Genomic DNA, 23,904 nt, shown 5'->3' with positions numbered 1-23,904 from the left:
TTTCTAGTATTATTTTTACTCCTTTCATTTGATCCTATTCTTTAGGAACTTCTATTATATTAGACGTATTTTGGATCTTTGCCTAACTTTAGTGTTTGTCACTTTTTCTTGAATATTTTTTGTATTTTTTTATTTCTAAAAATGTCTTTGTTTTCAGGTGTTGTTACTTTTTAGGGCTTTATCTACAATATTTATTTACTCTTGGATTTCTTCTAGTTTAGTCTTCATTTCAGAAATGATTTTTTTCTTTTATTTTTAATCTTTCTTAAGTTATGTTACCTCATTCTGCGGGTTTCTAATTCAAATCTGTGTTTTTCTTTCATGTCTTATTTAATTTTCTTAATTCCTTTTAGTTTGTTTTGAAATAGATTACAGTTTGATCTGTCATATGGGCAATTTCCTTCTGGCATGCTTTTATTGTAGGGATGTTATTCTCCTTTTCCCTTTCTTTTCTATGATAACTTCAAATGGGATTTGACCTCAGTACTTTTCTGTTGCTTATTTTTATGTGAAATTAGTTTTTCTGAATTTTTAGAATGGTATGGCATTTAAAATAGCTTTTCTAACTTCTTAGACTCCTCGCCGTGTTGTTTTTTTGTGTGATATTAAAAAAATATATAGTGGTTTCCCAGCTTGTTCCCCTTCACAATTTTTATCTTGGTATTCTCCATCTTTCCTCTCTGTTGTCCCTTTTGTATTTAATTTTAATTCCACTCCTGGTAGTTTTTTCTCACTGTGGGGCTTTGTCCTGGAAGGGAGCCCTGGTTGGTCAATTTCAAGAGTGTGCATTTGCAAGAGCTAGATTACTCTAGCTTTTCTAGAACTTCTCATCATGGACTCCTTGAACCTACTTGCTATCAGAAAGAGCAAAACCCTTCCCCATTGCAACTGCTTTTCTTAGATTGGCTCATTGTTCTTGCCAATGAGTACTTGATAGTCTGTTTTGGGCTTCTCCTGTTCTGAGGTCTGTCAGACACTCCGTTGTTTCCTCCTGCACAGATGCCATGACCATGTAGGTTTTGAGGTTGGTGCTGGTTTGTCCCCACCCACTTATATTTTGGGATTTGAGAGGCTACCTTGTCACCTACTTTGTTATGAATGTTAAGTATGGGTTTGTAGTTTCATTTTCTAGTGATTTGGAGTGTTTAGAAAATTATGTTGCTGCTGTTACTATCATCTTCTTGTCTTCACAGAATCCTATCCACCCCCCAGTTTTGTTTCTTTTCTTTTTTTTTTTTTTTTTTAAAAGCATTTCTAAGCCCTGGGAGATTTTTTTTTCTTCCTCCTTGTTTTTTGGGGAAGCGGTTGGGAGTGAGCTATGATTTCTCTCATAAGCCATATTATAGTACTAGACCTTTAGATGAACAATTCTGACCCTCTTGGTTCTAGTATCTTCCTTTTGTCTCCAACAAAATTTCAGATGTACTCAGGAGTCTGAGGAAGAAGGATCCCTGTAGCCCAAGAGTTCAAGTCCAGCCTGTGCAACATAGCAAGACCCGGCCTCTTAAAAATAAAATTCAGATCTTTTATTAGGGACTAGAATCTTTCATTTACACACATTTTGTATAACCTCAGAACTGTCCTCATGTTCACTGGAAAATGTTTGTCTAGCACACATATTGTTCTGTTGTTTTCATATTATTTAAAGATCTGACTAAAGTGACTCTATCTCCTCCCATTTAATGTGCTGGCAACTAATATGTTGACTTTTAAGATTTTTTTTTCTTTTTGAGACAGGGTCTCATTCTATCACCCTAGTTAGAGTGCAGTGGCATCATCATAGCTCATTGCAACCTCAAACTCGTGGGTTCAAGCGATTCTCCTGCCTCAGTCTCCTGAGTAGCCGGGACTACAGGTGTTTGCCACCACCCCCACCTAATTTTTCCATTTTTTTTTTTTTTTTGGTAAAGATGAGGTCTTGCTCTTGCTAAGCTGGTCACAAACTCTTGGCCTCAAGTGATCCTCCAGCCTTAGCCTCCCAAAGTGCTAGGATTACAGGCATAAGCCACCATCCCCTGCCGGCTTTTTGAGATTCTTTTATTGTTTTGCTTGATTCAACAAAAGAAACTAAAGGGAAGACAAATGGACAATAGCCGTAGCCAGAGTTAATATCTTTATTGTGTTGAGTTCATACAAGTCAATAAAAAAATCCTTTAAGTCCTAATAAATAGGTGGGCCAAAGTTAGTTCACTTCACAAAATGTGGTAAAGAAATAGATGGAAAAACTTTAGCTTTGCTAATAGTAAGAAAATATGAAATTAAAATAATGGCATCCTCCTTTTTTCCCACTTAAGTTTGCAGAAAAATTTAAAAGCATGATACCCGTTATTGATATGGATGCAGTGAGACTGATACTCTCATATAGACCTGTCCCTTGGTTAGGGCAACTGGGGTGGCCACCCTGGGTCTTGTGCTTTCAACAGGCAGCCTAGATTTTTAAAAAGCTCTATGAAAGGCAACAGACTTTACCATTACATTCAACAGAAATGGTAAATAAGCCATGATTCATATATATATATTGAATTCTCTGAGCCTTCACTGTTTTTTCACTGTTTTTAAGACAGCCTTCTTTTTGTATGTTGCTGGTGACATAATATTATAGCACCATTTTGGAAAGCAATTTGATGTATATTTCTGAAATCATAGATTAATTATCCTTTTTTGGATATAGAGTCCCATTTCTGAGGTTCTCTAATAAGTAAATAAAAAATATAGTAAGAAGTATATTCTTAAAAATTACTTATATAATAAATAAATAGAAAGAGTCTAAATATCCTATTAAGGGGAAGTGAAGCTGGGCACAGTAGTGTGCACCTGTAGTCCCAGCTACTCAGGAGGTTGAGGGAGAAGACTGCATGAGCCTAGGAGTTTGAGTCCAGGCTGAGCAACATAATGGGATCCCATCTCAAGGGAAAAAAAGGAAAGTGGTTAAGTAAATTGTGATTTTTGTACTACATGGAATATTATCTGTTCAATGATGAAGACTAGGTAGAAACAGAAAATTTGGCATGACTCTTTTTAATCATTTGCCACTTTTTTTTTTTTTTTTTTTTTTTTTTTTTGAGACAGAGTCTCGCTTTGTTGCCCAGGCTAGAGTGAGTGCCATGGCGTCAGCCTAGCTCACAGCAACCTCAATCTCCTGGCTCAAGCAATCCTCCTGCCTCAACCTCCCAAGTAGCTGGGACTACAGGCATTTGCCACCATGCCTGGCTAATTTTTTGTATATATATATTAGTTGGCCAATTAATTTATTTCTATTTATAGTAGAGACGGGGTCTCGCTCTTGCTCAGGCTGGTTTCGAACTCCTGACCTCGAGCAATCCGCCCGCCTCGGCCTCCCAGAGAGCTAGGATTACAGGCGTGAGCCACCGCGCCCGGCAATCATTTGCCACTTTTATGTACCCACTGTGATTATTGTGTTAAAGAACATGTATGTGAAAAATTCTGGAAGAGCATATATAAAATAGAAAACATTATGGTATTTGAGTGATAAGATTGTCAGTGGTGATTTTTTTCCTACCTTTTTTTAAGCTTTGTTTTTCTATAATGCTATTGTGTGCGATAATAAAATTTTTACTTAAAAAAGGCTTGATTCTGTGTCTCCTCTTCCTATTTTTGCCACCTTTATTAGTATATTTTAGTGGTTTATTCTGCATGAGTAAATAGTCTACCTATTTGTGTTTAAGACTAGCTGTGGTATCCTTAGGTTATTTGAGCAGTTGAGAGTATAAGAAGGAAAGGCAACAGTAATTTCAGAGAAAAAAATATATATATATGAAAAATGTCTAGGCTAAAACTTATTGTATATTTTTAAATTTTAATAGGTTTGCAGAATGGCTTCTGATTACTCAAGAACATGTGCTAGCCCAGATAGCATTCAGACTGGTGATGCTCCCATTGTCTCGGAAACCTGTGAGGTTTATGTTTGGGGTAGCAACAGCAGCCATCAGTTGGTAGAAGGTACACAGGAGAAAATATTGCAACCCAAACTGGCTCCTAGTTTCTCTGATGCTCAGACCGTAAGTTCTCTGTATACCTTACAAACTGGTAGACAATAGGGTATATGTTCATGCTTATTTGCTTTAAATAATGTTAAGAGTATTTTTAAAATGAGTGAAAATTCTTGATCATTGTTTCTTATCTATATTGTTTCTATACCATACTGCATCAGTTTATTTTTAGTCCTCCGTATCCCTGACAGCATTTCCAAGTCTCAAAAAACTAAATTGACACCTGGATTTTTAGAAAGCATTATGAATGACAATAGACTTTACCATTATATTCAACACAAATGGCAAATAAGACTAAATAAAAATTGGAATTTTCTCTTTGCCAGATTGATATTTCATTTTCTTCTTCTTCTTTTTTTTTTTTGCAATCACACAAGAGGAGGTTTATTTTCTGGCTAGCCAGGGTTCATTTTCTTCTTATGATCACATTTTTTACATTTATAGCCAAGCTAGAACTTTCTATTTTATTATTATTTTCATTAAAATGTATATTTTAAGTGGGTTTAGGATATATTTTGTATGGTTCTTGCTATAATGGACCCCAAGGAAGTAGTAGGGCAATTTTATTTCTTGCTATTCCCCCATTTATAAGAGGAGATGCAAACATTTTACTTTGTTATTTCATTCAGTCATAACCTGGAGGATAACCTGAAAAGATAAGATATACATGAATTTGAGCTAAGTGATGAAGTTCTCATGAAAAGGCCATTAGTGTTCTCTTAATTTTCTATTTATTTCTTAATCTCTATGGAGATTCATGCCATATTCTGCTTTAATAGACTTCCTTTGAGCCTCTTTGATAAAACCAGCCTTAAATATTATACTTTGATGGTCACAGAAGCATTTTATATTTACAATTTTGTGTTTTTGTTTACAGATTGAAGCTGGACAATATTGCACTTTTGTCATTTCTACAGATGGTTCTGTGAGAGCCTGTGGTAAAGGCAGCTATGGGAGACTGGGCCTTGGAGATTCTAATAACCAGTCTACTTTGAAAAAATTAACATTTGAGCCTCACAGGTCCATTAAAAAGGTTTCATCATCTAAAGGATCTGATGGTCACACTTTAGCTTTTACAACGGAAGGAGAAGTCTTTAGTTGGGGAGACGGTGATTATGGGAAACTGGGACATGGAAATAGTTCAACACAGAAATATCCCAAGCTTATTCAGGGGCCTCTGCAGGGAAAGGTATGTACTTTCTTTTTGGATTTAAAAATAATTAGATGCAGTGGTGTTATAATTGATGATATCTTTGAGATTTTGATGCATTCTTTCTGAAGTTGCCCCTCACCTTCCACCCTTTGGCTTTTTCTTTTGTGTGCTTTATAGTTTATAGAACAATTTCATATACACTATTAAATTTTAAGTATTATGTTCTTATAAGAATAACTCTTATTCTTGTGAGATAGTTATTATCCCCATTTCGCACATAAGGAAACTGAGAATCATTCATTCAACTAATATTTATTTAGCAACTTCCAAGTGTCAGGCAGTGTTTTAGGCATTAGACATATAGCAGTGAACATGACAGGCAAAGACTCTGTTCTATTGGAGCTTTAATCTTTGGGATAGAGATAATAAATAAGTTAGCAAACATATAAAATAATTTCAGATAGTAGTAAAGAAAAAATTGAGTAATGTAATAAAGATTAAATTGGGCAGGGTGTGATATTAAATAATGAGGTCAGAGGATGCTCTTGGGGGAGGTGGCATCTTAGCAGAGACCTGAATGATGAAGCATTGCAAGCCCAAGGTTCCACACAAATAATTGGCACTGTTAGAAACTGAATCTAGGTTTTCTCTTTTTATTTCTATTTGATCTTTCTTTAAAGAGGTAAAGGTATTTTCCTAAACTTATATGCAGTTATACCATTTGCACTATTTTAAGATTGCATTCTTTCCATGAAAGCTTTCTTTTATAAAAATCTTTGTATCCCTGTCCTTTGGCATCTCTCCTATAGGCTCCCCTGATCCTCTAGCTCCCATTCCCCTGACCCTTTTGGCCCCTGGCACCCTGCTGGGCCTTAAGTGTGAGGTGGACATGCACCCTTCCTCTGCCCTAGTCTGTGCACCTTGTTGTCACCATGAAACCATTGCTTTTCTATGAAGTCTCCAAGGAACTCATCTGGCCCACCACCCTCGCATTCACTTCTAGCCAGCAGTTTGAGGAAATACACTTTACCTTTTTACCTCACTCCCTAGCAATTGCAGCAGATTCTTTCATTGAGAAGTTCTACCAGGAGCCAAATGCAATTATACCATACAGGTGTAGCTAAGGTTCTCTCTCTGTGAGACCGGTTGCCCCCAGGAGGATTATTTCCCTCCCAACCTCATTGTCAAGGTCAGTGGAAAACTGTGGCCCCAGCTGGTTACCTCCCCCACCCTGCTGCCTGCTGCCAAGAAAGGGTCTGAGCCCAAGAGACCCAGCCACCCGTCAACATCACACCCCTGGCTTGACTTTTGGCCACTGTTCCCAACACCACCATGGTCAATTGATCATTTGAGTTTGGATGAAATTACTCCTTGTCGGTGTACCTGGTGAGGCAGTTGACTTTAGGGACCCTTCTAGAAAAACTCAGAGCAAAGGGTATCTGAAACCCAGACTACTCCTGGGCGCCAATCAAGGAAAAATTGACTACTGACCCTGATAGTGAGGTGGCCACTACAAATCTCGGGGTGTGACTCACGTGCCCACTAGAGAAGACATACCTGACTGTCCTTTGTCATGCTCTCACCTGAGCCCACCTGCAGAGCTTCGATGCTGCCTGTTATCTACAGATGAATGAGAAGAAGCCAATGGAGATTAAAAAGACATGGAGCTATTAGTGCAATCATTCTTTTCTGTATATAGTTTTTTCAATAGCCAGTGATTTTGATCAGTGTTAAAAGATTTGAGTGATCCCCAAATTATGTTGCTATATACCCCTGGTTCTACTTATCAGTTGCATAGCTACTTGAGGGTAAACAGGTATCATCAGGAGTTTAATTAATATAAGCTTATATATTGCTTAGGTCTTTCTGTACTGGTAATAGTCAATATCTTTTTGAGAGTTATCCTTATTATATTATTAATAATGAGTTTTTCTTGATCAGCCAGGACTAGAGGTTTTATGTTAATCATATACTTTAAAACTTGTCATTGTTCCATGTTCCATGGGTATTCAACTCTCTCCAACTTTTTGAGTAGACTTGATAGGTAATATAATATTCTTGCAAGTGATTAGTCCAATGTATTCAGGCCCCTTACTAATTCTTATAAGACCTTTGTGTGACTTGAGAAAAGTTGTTTTTTTCTCTGGATGGTTTGTTTAGCAAGCAGAGAATAGGCTGTATTTTAGCATTTACTTGACCTCTTAGCCAGTCATCCTTGTCCTGAGCACAGCCTCCACAACAATACATGGCAGTTCTTGGATGAATTGTGAATATTAGTATCTCCAAAGTCTATGTGTAGAATCAAATATGGACTATGTGTTTTAACATCTATGTGCTCATCAGATTCACTTGTGTGCAATGCAGGTAGTTGTTTGTGTGTCAGCTGGATACAGACATAGTGCTGCTGTCACAGAAGATGGTGAATTATATACGTGGGGTGAAGGAGACTTTGGAAGATTGGGTAAGATTTTTTGAAAATTGAAGCTATTCTCACAAAATAGAAATGGTTATAGTTATTGAGAAGCAGTGAAAGTAGATTTAATAGGTCAATGACTGTTACTTATTTTGCTAGTTTTAAGCTCAGAGGAAGATAATTTTATGGAGATAATATCTAGATTTGATGCTGATATTTAAGATGTAATTAAATCTAGCAGGTATTTACTGAGTGCCTGTCATGACAAGGCACTGTAGAGTTTCTGGGATAAGAATAATACCATAATGATCTTGAAGTTTATAACCTAGTGGGTAGTGAAAACAAGTCAACATGAGCATGATAAAAGACAATATAAGGTAAGTGCCATGAGAGGAGCATGAATAGAATGTTCTAATGGTTCACTTAAATGACTGGATGCCTCAGTTTGGGAGTAGCCTAGAAGATTGGCTGAGAAGATGCTAGAAATGATTCTGTTTTTCATACTGAATTGCACTTAAAAAATACCTCAGTTCTATTATAAAATTGTAATATTTATTCTACTTGTGAAGTAATGACCTAGAGAAAAATGTTGTTAACATTGTTAACATTATTTCTTTGTTGTTTTGTGTGTTTTATCCAAGGTCATGGGGACAGTAATAGCCGTAACATTCCAACATTAGTAAAAGATATTAGCAACGTAGGAGAGGTTTCTTGTGGCAGTTCACATACTATTGCTTTATCTAAGGATGGAAGAACTGTATGGTCTTTTGGAGGAGGAGACAATGGTATGTAAAAAATTATTTATGGATAGCTTTGGCCTTTTTTCTTGAATTTTCTTAAAATTTATTTTTCAGTTATACATGTTTAATATAGAAAAACTCAAATACAGATAAGCAAAAATTAAAATGTACTTTTACAAATGTTTTAAACATTGTTAACACTTTGGTAAATGTATTAATAAATAATTATACATTTATACAAAGATTTACAAATATTTCTACACAGATATCTTTTAAAATCAAAGTAGATCTACATATATGTTTTATATATGTTTATGTCTGTTTTAACATATATATGTTTTAGTCTAACAGTATTTTATGAGTATTTTTTTCTGTGTCAACAAACATGACTCTACATCATTCTTTTTTTTTCTTTCTTTTTTTTTTTTTTTTGAGACAGAGTCTCGCTTTGTCACCCAGGCTAGAGTGAGTACCATGGCGTCAGCCTAGCTCACAGCAACCTCAAACTCTTGGGCTCAAGCAATCCTCCTGCCTTAGCCTCCCGAGAAGCTGGGACTACAGGCATGCGCCACCATGCCCGGCTAATTTTTTCTATATATATTAGTTGGCCAATTAATTTCTTTCTATTTATAGTAGAGATGGGGTCTTGCTCTTGCTCAGGCTGGTTTCGAACCCCTGACCTCTAGCGATCCGCCCGCCTCGGCCTCCCACAGTGCTAGGATTACAGGCGTGAGCCACCGCGCCGGCCTACATCATTGATTTTAAATGGTTAATAGTATTCTTTCATGTGACTGTAACACAATTTATAAAACCAGTCTCTCATTGTTGTATATCTAGATGGTTTCTGTTTTTTTCAGTAGTAACAACAATACAATGAATGGTTAAATCTTTGTCCACTTTAATTAGTCACTTCTATCAGCAATGTGAATGTTTACTTCCCCATGTCCCTCAACAACACTAGGTATTAAAATTAAGATAATTTAAAAAATACTTCCAACAGTGAAAATGTATCATTTAATTTGTATTGTCTTGATTACTAGTGAGGTTGGATTTATGTTATTGGCCATTTCTTTTTCTTTTTAATGATTTGCTAACTTCTCTATTTTGTAGACTAGGGAATCTTTTTTAAAGTTTTAAAAAATTATATGCATATACATTCTTTTATAGGACCTATATTATGTTAGCAAATTTGAAGTTAGAAATATAGTCATTAAAGGGAGAGAAAGACAGAAAAATAACTTTCCATGTCAATTGTAAAGTGATGTTAGTTGTTTGATGGTTGTTATCGTCTTGTAACAAAAATGTTTATTTGTTAACCTCTTCAGCTGTCAAACACTTAGAGTTTTCCATATTTGTCCAGTTAGTGATGGAAAGGATAGAGTCCTTTATCAACATTTTTTTACTAACAAAAAGGATAGTTCTTTAAAATAAATAAATTGTTGAACTTGGATGTGTTTGTTTTTATAGGCAAACTTGGCCATGGTGATACCAACAGAGTGTATAAACCGAAAGTTATTGAAGCTTTACAAGGAATGTTCATTCGCAAAGTTTGTGCTGGGAGCCAGTCTTCACTTGCTTTGACATCAACAGGGCAGGTAGGACTAGGGATGAGGATAACCAAGTTAAGAGTATTTCAGAGGACTAGATAACTAAAAAGTAATACTTGTATTTGAATTTTAAAATTAAAAGAAATACATTTTTAGGCAACATACTGAAATGAAATGTTTTCTCCTGCATGAAGTAGGGTATCTGAGAAAGAGACAGATTTTCTGACCTAGCCTGTGTGACCCAGATGAACATTCCCTCAGCCTTCTGTTCTTTGCATTAAGCTTCATTTCTAAAATCGTTTAGCACTTAGCACTCCTTAATCCTTTTCCTAAAAATCATGGATAGTGGGGGAAAGCAAAACTAGATCTTGATGGAACCAGTGATACGAATTAAGAAGGCAAGAAAGTTCAAAAAAGAGGGTAAAGAGAATACTTCCATATGGAAAATAATCTGAGAGGCTTAGGTATTTCTGAGAAACAGGGTTAGTCAGGTTTAGGATAGTCAGAATTTTGTAATCCCTTTATAAGCTTTTGAACTTTTACATGCATATTTTGACTCTTCTATTTGTTGGTGATAGGGAAGGGCTAGGTATGGTGATTGATAATAATTTGCCCCTTTGTATCCATCAGTGATGACAGTGAAAAAGTGAGCTGTCCACTTATTCTCTCACATACAGGAGCCCATTATGTGCTAGGCAGTGGTATAAAAATGTTTTTGAACTAATTCACAAGGCAGATGAGCAGAAAAGCTGGAATCATATAATTTATTCTTTGAGAAACTTGCCCTAACAAATCTGACTCAGGCTATTAATCATTACATTTGTTGGTTGCTACCTTTATTATTAATCATTCAGTTTGATATTACTAAACCAAATAAAGTTGATTTTGGATTGCCAAATTGTAGTTATTCATCCTTTTGTCTTTCTGTTTTCTTCATCTAATCCTTTCCCCAAGCATCTTAAGTCAGTCAGCGGTTATTTTGGTATTAATTAGTCAAAATTGAAGATATTCAAGGGGAACTGTCTAGACCAGTAGTCCTCAGCCTTTTTGGCACCAGGGTCTGTTTTCATGGAAGACAGTTTTTCCATGGACGGGTGAGGGGGATGGTTTTGGGATGATTCAAGTGCATTATATTTATTGTGTACTTTATTATTATTACATTGTCATATATAAGAAATAATTATTCAACTCACCATAGCTTGGGGTCCCTCTAGACTACTGCTTCATGTGGCTCTCTTTGTAAGTGATGATTAAAATTGTTATAACAATTAGGTGAGGTATTTTTAAAAGTAAATCATAAACATCAGTTTTGTGATTTATATAATCCATTATATATGATCACACCTTGGTATAGTCTTGATCACATCTGTAGAGTGAGAAACATGTAAAGGAAAAGTTTAAGACAGTATTTCTAAAGCTGCTAAGATTGGGCAAATATAACAGAATGCAAGTCAATTTGTAATTTTAGCATAGTCTCTCAGATCTTTCCATTTTTTCTGTGTCCAATTATTTTTCTTTTCAGCTCAGCTGCTGGTCTGCTTATACAATGAGGGTTTAAAAACAGCCCAATAAATCACTATGACAGTCTTTAAAATGGATCAAAATGATGATTTTGATATCATAAAGTTACTTTCCACTCACACTCTTGTTTCACAGATTTTATTTATTCTTAAACAATTTAAGTCAACAACTTAATTATCTCAGGAAATTATGTGTAGTGTATTTATGTTTTTTTCAGGTCTATGCTTGGGGCTGTGGAGCTTGTCTAGGTTGTGGTTCTTCAGAAGCTACTGCTTTGAGACCCAAGCTTATTGAAGAACTGGCTGCCACAAGAATAGTTGATATTTCTATTGGAGACAGTCATTGTTTGGCTCTTTCTCATGGTAAAGTAATTTGTTTTTAAAGATATGGTATTAACTTATCTTCCATAAATATATTACATTTAAATTTGGCTTTTCTTTTGAGTTTTATATTTTTGTTTTTAGATAATGAAGTTTATGCCTGGGGCAATAATTCGATGGGGCAGTGTGGCCAAGGCAACTCCACAGGTCCTATTACTAAACCAAAGAAAGTGAGTGGCTTAGATGGTATAGCTATTCAGCAGATTTCAGCTGGAACATCACATAGTCTGGCATGGACTGCTCTTCCTAGGGACAGGTAAGAGTGCCTATGTTTAAAAATTTTTGTGTTTTAATAATAGCAAAACCACCAATAAAAACAGAAATAACTGTGCTTTATTCATAAAATGCCTTTCTGAACATTTCAAGTATTAATTTTTTACTCTCATAGAAATGACAGATTTCTTTTGATTTGAATGTTTAGGTTGTATTTTAGAAACAAGATGTTACACCTTGTATTTAAGACATTTTCTTAATTTAAGTGTCTTCTAAACATTTTGAATTCTGTCTCCAGATACTGATTTTAAAAGATTAAATGTCTGCATATCAAGAGGAATTCAATTAAAATAATTAAAATCAGAACGACGCTTTATTGATTTAACGTTGTTTGACCTCAGTGCCCTTTATCTGGTTGGTTTTTTAAAAAAGACAATGTCCATACTTTCATTATTTTTAAGAGACAGAGTCTTACTCTCTCATCCAGGCTGGAGTACAGTGGTGTGATCATAGCTCACTGTAGCCTTGAACTTCTGGGCTCAAGCAGTCTTCCTACCTCAGCCTCCTGAAGAGCTGGGACTGTAGGTACACACGTGGCTAATTTTCTCTAATTTTTTTATAGAGACAGTGTCTTGATATGTTGACCTGGCTAGTCTTGAAGTCCTGACCCCAAGTGATTCTCTGGCCTCAGCTTCCCAAAGTGCTGGGATTACAGGCATGAGCCACTGCACCTGGCCCCAATGGCCATACTTTTTTTTTTTTGTGAGACAGAGTCTCACTCTTGTTGCCCTGACCTGAGTGCCTGGCGTCAGCAAGCTCACAGCACCCTCGAACTCCTGGGCTCAAGCAATCCTCCTGCCTCAGCCTCCCGAGTAGCTGGGACTATAGGCATGCGCCATCATGCCCGGCTAATTTTTTCTGTATAATTTTTAGTTGACCAATTAATTACTTTCTATTTTTAGTAGAGACAGGGTCTAACTCTTGCTCAGGCTGGTCTCGAACTCCTGAGCTCAAACAATCCTCCTGCCTCGGCCTCCCAAAGTGCTAGGTTTACAGGCGTGACCCACTGCGCCCGGCCCCAATGGCCATACTTTTAAGTTAAAGAAATTACTTTTTGCAGAAAAATTTAGCTTTTCCTAAAGTGATAACCATATGTGTTTGGCTAATCAGGTAGGTAATTTTTAGTCAATGTTAGGAGACTGAATTTTATGGAACATTTAGGTTGTTAGAGATATTTGTGGTTACACATGTGCTATTTTACAACTTAGAATGTATTATATTTCAAATCTAGATTTTTGATTTAGAGGAGGTTTATGATGATATTCTAACCAATTAAAAATGTTTCTAGGTAATCATCCCTTTAAAACAAAAACTAAAAATAAATAAGTCGAGCATAAATAATTTGCTTTTAGTATTAAATCTATAACTTTGCACTACATATGTAGATAGTTGGGTCCCAAGAACTTCAAAATAGTCACAAGAGATTTCAGTAGTTTTTCTTTTAATAGATTTTAGTATATCACTCTAGAGAGTCAGGATATTTTTCTTAATATGAGAAATATATTTTCTAGACTCTTTAGAATCATAAAGGGCTTTAGTAGATCATGTGGCTCAGCTCTGTGCCTTCAGGTGAGTGCATATCCAAACCTTCCAAAACAGGTAGTTGTATGTTTTCTTGTTGAAGATAGCAAATTCTTGGTTTTTCTCAGTTGCTAAAGTGAAGGGTTTTATCATTTTCATAATCAAGAATGTCTTCTGGCCGGGCGCTGTGGCTCACGCCTGTAATCCTAGCTCTTGGGAGGCCGAGGCGGGCAGATTGCTCAAGGTCAGGAGTTCAAAACCAGCCTGAGCAAGAGCGAGACCCCGTCTCTACTATAAATAGAAAGAAATTAATTGGCCAACTGATATATATATAAAAAAATTAGCCGGGCATGGTGGCGCATGCCTGTAGTCCCAGCTACCCGGGAGGCTGAGGCAGAAGGATCACTGGAGCCCAGGAGTTTGAGGTTGCTGTGAGCTAGGCTGATGCCACGGCACTCACTCTAGCCTGGGCAACAAAGCGAGACTCTGTCTCAAAAAAAAAAAAAAAAAAAAAAGAATGTCTTCTGTTTTGAAATCTTGTTGAAATCTTTCAGCTTTAATATATTTTAATTTTTCCTTTTGATCATGTGTGAAGATTTCATTTTAAGCTTGTTTCATGATTTTTGTATGTGTCCTTCTAGACAAGTTGTTGCATGGCACCGACCTTATTGTGTAGATCTTGAAGAGAGTACCTTCTCACACCTGCGCTCTTTTCTTGAGAGATACTGTGATAAAATAAACAGTGAGATTCCCCCACTCCCTTTCCCTTCATCAAGGTATGTTATATATGTATATATAGCATATATATATATGGGGGTGTGTGTGTGCATACATGTGTATTAATTACTAGTTTTGAGTTTTGACTATTCTTTCTTGTTTGCTTTATTCCTCAATTATGTAACTTCTTTATAATCTACAAAAGAGCTACATTTAGATACTTATTATTAATAACCTCTAGGAAAAAGTTATGCCTAATTTCACAAATTGTGTTTTAAAAATTACTATTGGTCATGACTTGATAAAATTTTTTTTTTTTTTTTTTCTTTTTTAAGGAACCAAGTTTTCTGCTATTGATAAAATTTTTAAAGAGAAAAAAATATCGCCAAATAAAAGTGGCCATGCACTTTTATGTTCTGAAAATTCACAGCAGTTTATTTGGTTTCAGGGAACACCACAATTTTCTCAAACTGTGCCTGAAGCTGCTTTCAAATCACCTTGCTCTTGCACTTGCGGGAGGGGTAGCTACCAGCATTCTTGGGAGGCAAGCAGGTCCACTTCGAAATTTGCTTTTCAGACTGATGGACTCAACTGTCCCAGATGAAATCCAAGAGGTAAGAGGATTCATGAATCTGTATCTCAAGCCACACCTTTCTCTGAAATTTTAACTATACAATATATTCAACTGTACATTGGACAACTTCAATTGGTTCAACTTTTGGTTAACTCATCCTTTAAGACAAAGGTCAGGGCCGGGCGCGGTGGCTCACACCTGTAATCCTAGCATTCTGGGAGGCTGAGGCAGGTGGATTGCTCAAGGTCAGGAGTTCGAAACCAGCCTGAGCAAGAGCGAGACCCCATCTCTACTAAAAATAGAAAGTAATTAATTGGCCAACTAAAAAATATATATACAGAGAAAGTTAGCTGGGCATGGTAGCTCATGCCTGTAGTCCCAGCTACTCGGGAGGCTGAGGCAGAAGGATTGCTGGAGCCTAGGAGTTTGAGGTTGCTGTGAGCTAGACTGATGCCACGGCACTCTAGCCCGGGCAACAGAGTGAGACTCTGTCTCAAAAAAAAAAAAAAAAATCCCCAAAAAGTCAGATGCCATCTCTGAGAAACTTTTCATTCCCTGCCCTCCCACAAGATTAGATTTCTTACATATATGTCCTCATTGCATCACATTGTGCTATAGTTGCCTATTTACAAATATGTCAAAAAAGAAAAAGTATAAGACTTCTACACTGAAAACTATAAAGCATAATTGAAAGAAATTAAGGAAGACCTAAATAAATGTACAGACATCCCATGTTCATGAATTACAAGACTTACTATTGTTAAGATGTCAATATTTCCAAATTGGTTTACAGATTCACTGCAATCACTGTCAAAATTCCAGCTGCCTTTGTTTGGCAGAAATTGACAAGCTTATCTTAAAATTCACAGCGAAATGCGAGGGACCCAGAAGAGTCAAAACAATCTTAAAAGAGAAGAACAAAGTTAGAACACTTACACTTTCCAATTTTAAACCTTACTACTTTATAGCTATAGTTATTAAAACATGGGGGTACTGGCAGAGGATAGACATATAGATCAATGGAATAGAATTTGGGGTCCAGAAGTAAACTCATACATCTGTGGTTTATTGATTTTGTACATGAATGTCAAAGCAATTTTATGGGAGAAAGAATATCTTTTCAATAAATGGTGCTGGGACAACTATACACCCACATGCAAAAGAATGAAGTTGGAATCTTACCTCACATTATATCCAAAAAATTAATTCAAAATGGATCAAAAACTCACAGAAGAAAATGTAGATGTAATCTTTATGACCTTGGATTAGGCAGTGGTTTCTTAGATATGACATCAAAAGCACAAGAGACCAAAGAAAAAATAAATTGGATTTCCTCAAAATTAAAAACATTCTTGCTTCAAAGGACACTATCAAAAACATAAAAAGACAGCTCAGAGAATGGGAGAAATATTTATAAACCATAAATCTGATACGGTTCTAGTTTCTAGAATATATAAAGAATCCTTACAAATCAATAATAAAAAAGACAAATACTCCAATTTTTAAAATGAGTAAAGAATCTGAGTAGACATATCTCTAGAGAAGATACACAGATAGCCAGTAAGCACATGGAAAAATGCTCAACATCATTAGTTATTAGAGAAGTACAAATGAATCAAAATCACAATGAGATATTAATACTACTTCATACCCACTAAATGGCTAGAATAAAAAAGACTGATTAATAGCAAGTGTTGGAGGAGTGGAGAAATTAGAACCATCATGCTTTGCTGATGGAAATATAAAATGGTGCAGCTGCTTTGGAAAACAGGCAATTCCTTAAATAGTTAAACATAGAGTTACCATATGACCCAGCAGCTCTACTACTAGATCTGTACCCAAGAGAGTTGAAAACATATATCCATGCAAAAACTTCATAGCAGCATTATTCATAACAGCACCGAAGTGGAACAATACAAATGTCTGTCAACTGATGAATGGATGAACAAAATATGGTATATCCACACAATGTAATGTAAATTCAGCCATGAAAAGGAATGAAGTACTGATACCTACTACAACATGACTGAACATAGTAAACACTATGTTTAGTAGAAGAAGCCAGACACAAAAGGCCACATATTGTATAATTCCATATATATGAATTGTGCATAGTAGGCAAATCTATAGAGATAAAAAGTAGATTAATAGTTGCTGGGAGTTTAGGGGAGGGGGAACTGGGGGAATGACTGCTAATGGGCACAGGTCTTCTTTTTGGGGTAATGAAAATATTCTAAAATTAGATGGTGATTATTGTACAACTTTGTGAATCTACTAAAAACCATTGGATTTTATACTTTTCAAAAGGTGAATTTTATGGCACATGGATTATATGTCAATTTTTTTTCCTAGATTTTTTTTTTTGAGACAGTGTCTTACTCTGTTGCTCGGACTAGAGCACTGTGGCATCAGCCTAGCTCACAGCAACCTCAGACTCCTGGGTTTAAGCAATCCTTCTGCCTCAGCCTCCCGAGTTGCTGGGACTACAGGCATGTGCCACCATGCCCGGCTAATTTTTTCTATATATTTTTTTTAGTTGGCCAATTAATTTGTTTCTATTTTTAGTAGAGATGGGGTCTCGCTCTTGCTCAGGCTGGTATCGAACTCCTGACCTTGAGCAATCCACCCGCCTCAGCCTCTCAGAGCTAGGATAACAGGTGTAAGCCACTGCGCCCGGCCTATATATCAATTTTTAAAAAGAGAAAGAGAAACTGATTTTTTAAGTAGAGGGACATATCCTCCGAGATGAGGATGGGAGGAATATTAACCTGGTGGTGAGTAAGAATTATGATGATTTCATATTTATCAGAAAATAGGGTACTATAAGAAAAGTAAACTTAAAAGCCACGCCATTCTAGGAGATTACTTAGATGGATTCTCCCTGGATGTGTATAGGGCTATTTCTGTTCCTCTTTCCTTATCCCTGAAACTTGTAATTATTTATCTATTTGTAGCAATCACTCTTGCTGTTGCTTGTGTGCTTTCTCACCATTTTCCTTGGACTGTCTCTGAATTTCTTTCTTTTTAACTTTTTTTTTTTTTTTGAGACAGAGTCTCGCTTTGTTGCCTAGGCTAGAGTGAGTGCCGTGGCGTCAGCCTAGCTCACAGCAACCTCAAACTCCTGGGCTTAAGCGATCCTTCTGTCTCAGCCTCCCAAGTAGCTGGGACTACAGGCATGAGCCACCATGCCCGGCTAATTTTTTCTATATATATTAGTTGGCCAATTAGTTTCTTTCTATTTATAGTAGAGATGGGGTCTCGCTCTTGCTCAGGCTGGTTTCGAACTCCCAACCTGGAGCAATCCGCCCGCCTCGGCCTCCCAGAGAGCTAGGATTACAGGCGTGAGCCACTGCGCCCGGCCTCTTTTTAACTTTTTATTTTGAACCAATTGTAGACTTAAGGAAAAGTTGCCTAAATAATAGAGTTTTCTTGTGTCTCTCATCTAGCTTCTCCTTATATTAATGTCTTATATAACCATGATATAATTATCAAAACCAAGAAATTAATATCGGTTTAATGCTATTAACTAAACACCTTATTGGAAGTCTTATCAGTCTTCCACTAATGTCCTTGATCTGTTGCAGGATCCTATTTAGGATCCCATATTGCATTTGTTAATTCTCCTTAGTCTCCTTTGTCTCCTATAACAATTCCTCAGTTTTTCTGTGTATTTCATGATCTTGGCACTTCATGAGTACGGGTCAGTTATTTTATTGAATATCTCTGTTATTTTTTCATGATTGGATTGAGGTTATGTAGTTTTGGCAAGAATATTACAGAAATAATGTGTTCTTGGTACATTATTATACGAGGTTCACAACGTTGATATGTCTTATTACTGGCAATGTTGTCCTTGATTACATGGCTAAGGTGGTTTCTGATGGGTCTCTACCGCCATCAGTAGCTTCTGAGGGTCAATAGAAAATATATTCTTTGAGAATACATTCACCTTTAAAGAGTTTGAAAATTGAATATCTTCATGAATAGTTTAGGCATAAAATTCTAAATTGGAAATCATTTTGCCATAAGAATTATGAAATCATTGCTTCATTATCTTCTGGTTTTAGTCTCTGTCATAGTAAAGGGCTCCTCAAATTTCTGATGAGCTTTGGCTACCCAATCGTGGTTAAGAGTATGACACTAAAAGGCTGAATGAAAGTTCTGTGCAGGTGGATGAGGCTTATCAGCTATACTGCAGATTGATGTGGTTTGGTTGTTTGGGGTGGGGACTGTAAACTCTGTTGTCTGCCCCTTAAGGTCTTTTCTGTTGGGCTATTGAGATTCCCCAAAAGAAGGCTCTTCTAATCTACTGCCAGAAGGTATAAACCTGGGGGATAGTCTTCTGGTGGGGAAAAAGAGCTTGGAGTCTCAACATTCAGAATGAACACTTTGTCTTACAATCCCACTATTTTCAGTTTGCTGTTCCTACCCTCAACTGTGCCTATTATCTTAACCAGTTTTCAGCCAATCTTCCTGTTTTGAGCTTTTCCTTTTGCCCTCTGTTGCAGAAGTACCTGAGCCTCTAGGAATTTCGTAGTGCTTTTTGTTTTTTCTCACTTTTGATTTAGGATGCAGCCTTTTCAGGTTTTTTTAAGTCAGTTCCCCTTTATCTATTTCTTTCTGCTTCCAAAATTTTGATGCCATTTTCTCATTTACCCCCTCCTTTTTTTGGTCGTCCCTCCACCGCCACCCTTTTAGATGGACTTTTGGAAAAGGACTACATGCATTCAGTCTTTAATCCTTAGTCACCTTTGTTGAATTTCCACAGCTAAAATTTAGTTTGATTATAGTAACCTGAGGAAGTCATTAAAGGTTCTTTTCAGTTCTTAACTGTGTTGGGAGATGCATGCTTTTTGATGGAAGCATGTGCACTTGACTTTTTCAAACATTATAGTAATTTAAAGAATTAGAAACATTGACTATGTTTAGAAACCTCTAGTATTAGAACTAAAAAGCACTATGATGTTTATCTAGTCCAACACTAGATAACACTTCTTTACTAATAAAGAAGTCATGACCCAGAGAAGTAATAAGGGCTAAGATAATGAAGCTAGCTATTCCTTATGCTGTTCTTACTACCTGGACCTTTGTCTAAGTCCTGCTAATTTTTAAATGCCTAATCCTTAGGGAGCCCTTCTGTGAGCCCATAGACCATGCTAATTGTCCTTGTGTCTGTGTCACTCAACTTCTTACTTTCTTTTGCTTTCCTCATGTAACTGCTTTCACATTTGTAATTACTTGCTCAGGATCTTTCTTTCCCATTAGACTATATGCTTCTGAAAGTAGAGCTTTTGTCTGTCTTGCTTATTTCTGTATCCACATCAGTTTGTACAGATTCTTACCAGGCCCAACAGTGTAGAGACAACACTAGATATTTGCTGGGTGATGATTAGCTCTTTTGTGGCAAATCCAAAATATGTCTTTTAGTCTTCTTGAATATATCTAAAGAAGGACTTTACCCTAAAGAGAACAACTTAAAAAAAAAAAAAATAAAAAATAAAGAAGGACTTGCATGACATTCCATCTTCATTAGACTTCCATGATCCTAATAGTTGATTGATTCACTTTTCGTGTGTTTTTACTAAAAAGATAAGAACCAGGCCAATCAATCTACTTTTCTTTTTTGATATTAGGTGGTAATTGAAACTCTGTCAGTGGGAGCAACCATGCTATTACCTCCATTACGAGAACGGATGGAATTACTTCATTCTCTTTTACCCCAAGGACCTGATAGATGGGAAAGCTTATCTAAAGGACAGGTAAGCCTCTGCATGGTATATAAGTAAACCAGTAGTATCATAAAATACTGGACTGAGAGTGCACTAAAGCTAATTAATATCCATGTGTTCATGGAGTGTAGTACTTAACTTGGTGGGTCTAGTAAATCCCAGTTATTTAATGTTATATGCTGGAAGAATTCCAAGATATCTAATGACTCCAAGCAAAGCAAGTGATAATTTATTGTTATTTGGGGTTAATTAGTAAAGTAATGAGTAATTTTTCCAATGTTGCTTGTGGTAATCAAACCAGAGACCCTTTGGTTTATTTGTAGTGTGCTGAGTTGAAATCAAGGGCATGTGCTACTATTGGTTCCATGCCCAGAACTTTGTTTGAAATTGTTTATAAAAATAATAAAAGATGACTGTTAGGAAAACGTTTTGATATGAGTATGCTTATTCTTTTCATTTTTATTATCTTATGTATGTTAAAATAAGTATAGTTTACTAACTAAGTAGAAAAATCAGTTGTAGAGATGCAGATTTGAAGGAAAAAGTGGTACTTATTGGCAATATAATATTCACAGATACTGTTTGTTTATTTACTTATTTATGAGACAAGGTCTTGCTCTGTCACCTAGGCTGGAGTGCAGTGGCACTATCATAGCTCACTGCAACCTCAAACATGAGTGAGGTTGCAGCCTTGAACTCTTGGACTCAAGTAATCCTCCTGCCTGAGCCTCCCAAGTAGCTGGGACTATACATGCAACCCACCATGGCTGGCTAATATTTTTATTTTTTTGTAGAGACAGGGTCTCGATATATTGCCCAGGCTGGCCTTGAAATCCTGGCCTCAAGAGATCCTCCTGCCTTGGGATTACAGGCATAAGCCATTGCTCCCTGCCTTCAAGTGATTTATTTTAAACATTAGAATAAGTAGTTATCCTTGGTAATTCTGTAGAATAATGTGAAATATAATTTATCTGTTAGCAAGTCCTACTCCTCTCTACATCTATTACTAAAATCTTTATGTATAGTATGCCATGTTAGTTTGGGGTTTTAGGTATTATAATGGATGGTGAAATAAAAATCTGTAAGTTGCATTTCCTAAATGGTATTAATGGGATTGCTTTTCTTATAATTACACACTTGCAGAAGATTATTGTTTATCAGGTTATTAAGTGGATTAGTTAGCATCATTAATATAGTTTTTTTCTAGGATCTTTTTTGTTTTCGAATACATTTTTAGTTAAACATTTACTTATTCCTGTTTCATTGTTTTTTAGAGAATGCAGCTGGATATCATTCTGACAAGTTTGCAAGATCACACCCACGTAGCCTCCCTGCTTGGCTATAGTTCGCCCTCTGATGTTGCAGACCTCTCTTCTGTGTGTACTGGCTATGGAAACCTGTCAGATCAACCTTATGGCACTCAGAGCTGCCATCCAGACACCCATCTGGCTGAAATTTTGATGAAGACTCTCTTAAGAAATTTAGGATTTTATACAGTAAGTTGCTTTTTCCTTGTCATAAAAAAAAGAATAAGGATTAGGGATCTCTTCATGTTATGTATTTTAACATTTAAACACTTACGATATGAATAAAACTCTAGGCTCTTTTCCCTAAAGGGGAAAACATATTCAGGTATTCTCAAATATTGTGAGGGCCAAATAACACGTAGTTGAGAATGCCAAAGAGGTTTATTTTAGAATTTTACCAGATTTTTCTGATGTTAATGTAGAAGAATAAACAGATTAAAATAGTCAAGAACATTTTTAAAGAGAAGAATATGAGCAAGAGATTAATCTTATCAGATATAATCTTATAATGAAAAAATATGGTTGGGATTGACTAAGAATAGGTTGGTCAGTAGAAGAGAAGACAATGGACCCTACAGCTTTTTTCTGTATTAGGATGCCATTAGTTCTTACTCTGGGGTATTTCTTAAATTCTTCTCTTGTTTTCTTTCCCTTTTTCTTTTATTCTAATCCAGTCTATCATGATATAATGTTAATAGCAGTATTGTAGCTGTTGTCACTATTGCTGGTCTCTTCTCAGCATCTTACTGCTAGAATAACCTTGTGTTAAATAACCTCTTTGTATTAAATTAAAACCCCTTAAGACCCATTGTCATCAGTTCATGCACCATTTTTATCTGAGCTCATCCTTTCCCCAAATTGTACATGGTATACCTATTTCTTGTTTGTTCTACTCTACCAATCCATGGCTTAAGTCTTGACTATTCTAGGAAGCCTTGCCCAAGTAACCCCATCTAACCATGTGATTATAGCTGCAAACCCCTGTGTTTGTCAGCCTTTTTAGGATCAGACTATACTGTGCAACTTAACTTTGAATCGTTTGTGTATCATTTCATATTGTCTCTTACACATCTTCAGGGCCTGGTCTATATGCTCTTTTCTTCCGTGCAAATCTTAGTGCTCCTTGTTCTCTACACATTAAAAGGAAGTTGACTAAATCAGAGTGAAGATTGTTCCCACAGAATTATTTTCTTTAAGGTTTACGAATGTAAATTTAATCTGACCTTAGGAGGTAATGGCTGCAAATTGAAGGGAATGATGTTATGGTATATCTATTTGTTAATGACTGAAAATATTTTCCAAAGCTGTAAGAAACATTTATGCTACATTAAAGCAGTGGTTTGCTTATGTCATTAGGACTGAGGCAGAAGTATATATTACATGGAAATGGAAATAAAATACTGCTTTTGGGTTAAAATGATAAATTATTGTTTCTTTCTGATGTGGTTTAAACCAAATTTGTCCTGTTCTAAGATTTTAAAATAATTGTGCTATTTGGCTACTTATAGCAAGGACCTTAAAGTGTTCCTAGACTCTTACCTTGTGTATTGTAAACATATACCAATTTTCATCATAAAGATATATATCACATCATTATTTATAAGAAATAAAAATTGAGTACAACTGAAATAGCTAAAAATAGAATAGTTAAGTAAATGCACTTAATGGGATACTATATGACTTGAATTTTATATACACATGGTTTGTGAAAATGTAGAAAATATTTATGATTCTGTTGGAAAAGAGCAGACTGAAAGTAGAATATGTAGTACAGTATTATGAAAAAAGGCAAAAAATCAGGAGAGAAATACACCAAAAAAATGACTGTAGTCATTTTCTTTGAGTGGTTGGCTAAATGGTAATTTTAACTTTTTAAAATACAGTTTTGATATTTTCTAAATTTTTTATGCTGAGTATTTCTTTTTTAAAAATATTTTAAACTTGAAATAATTTAAAACTTATAGAGGAGTTACAAGAATTATTTAAAGACGTCCCCTATACTCTTCAACCAAATTTGTT

At 35.9% G+C, this 23,904-nt stretch overlaps 1 protein-coding gene and 1 pseudogene across 12 annotated transcripts in view; both read left to right on the top strand.

The window, feature by feature from the left end:
* The window catches only part of HERC1 (HECT and RLD domain containing E3 ubiquitin protein ligase family member 1), a 217,817-nt gene that overhangs the window by 50,677 nt on the left and 143,236 nt on the right, over positions 1 to 23,904 (top strand). For all 12 annotated transcript variants that reach the window (XM_076004460.1, XM_076004459.1, XM_076004465.1 and 9 more), the window contains exons 4-14: positions 3,825 to 4,019; positions 4,888 to 5,199; positions 7,528 to 7,624; positions 8,218 to 8,361; positions 9,784 to 9,911; positions 11,602 to 11,746; positions 11,849 to 12,020; positions 14,200 to 14,334; positions 14,724 to 14,889; positions 20,483 to 20,608; positions 21,853 to 22,074. In XM_076004460.1, coding sequence (XP_075860575.1) covers positions 3,825 to 4,019; positions 4,888 to 5,199; positions 7,528 to 7,624; positions 8,218 to 8,361; positions 9,784 to 9,911; positions 11,602 to 11,746; positions 11,849 to 12,020; positions 14,200 to 14,334; positions 14,724 to 14,889; positions 20,483 to 20,608; positions 21,853 to 22,074 — 1,842 coding nt within the window. The remainder of the gene's footprint in view (positions 1 to 3,824; positions 4,020 to 4,887; positions 5,200 to 7,527; positions 7,625 to 8,217; positions 8,362 to 9,783; positions 9,912 to 11,601; positions 11,747 to 11,848; positions 12,021 to 14,199; positions 14,335 to 14,723; positions 14,890 to 20,482; positions 20,609 to 21,852; positions 22,075 to 23,904) is intronic.
* On the top strand, positions 5,744 to 6,525 carry LOC142871414 (E3 SUMO-protein ligase PIAS3 pseudogene; annotated as a pseudogene).

This window comes from Microcebus murinus, chromosome 6 (genome assembly GCF_040939455.1).
Source record: "Microcebus murinus isolate Inina chromosome 6, M.murinus_Inina_mat1.0, whole genome shotgun sequence".
In the NCBI taxonomy this organism is placed as follows: domain Eukaryota; kingdom Metazoa; phylum Chordata; class Mammalia; order Primates; family Cheirogaleidae; genus Microcebus; species Microcebus murinus.
Note: the sequence above shows the minus strand (reverse complement) of the source record. Positions and strands in the feature narration are given on the sequence as shown.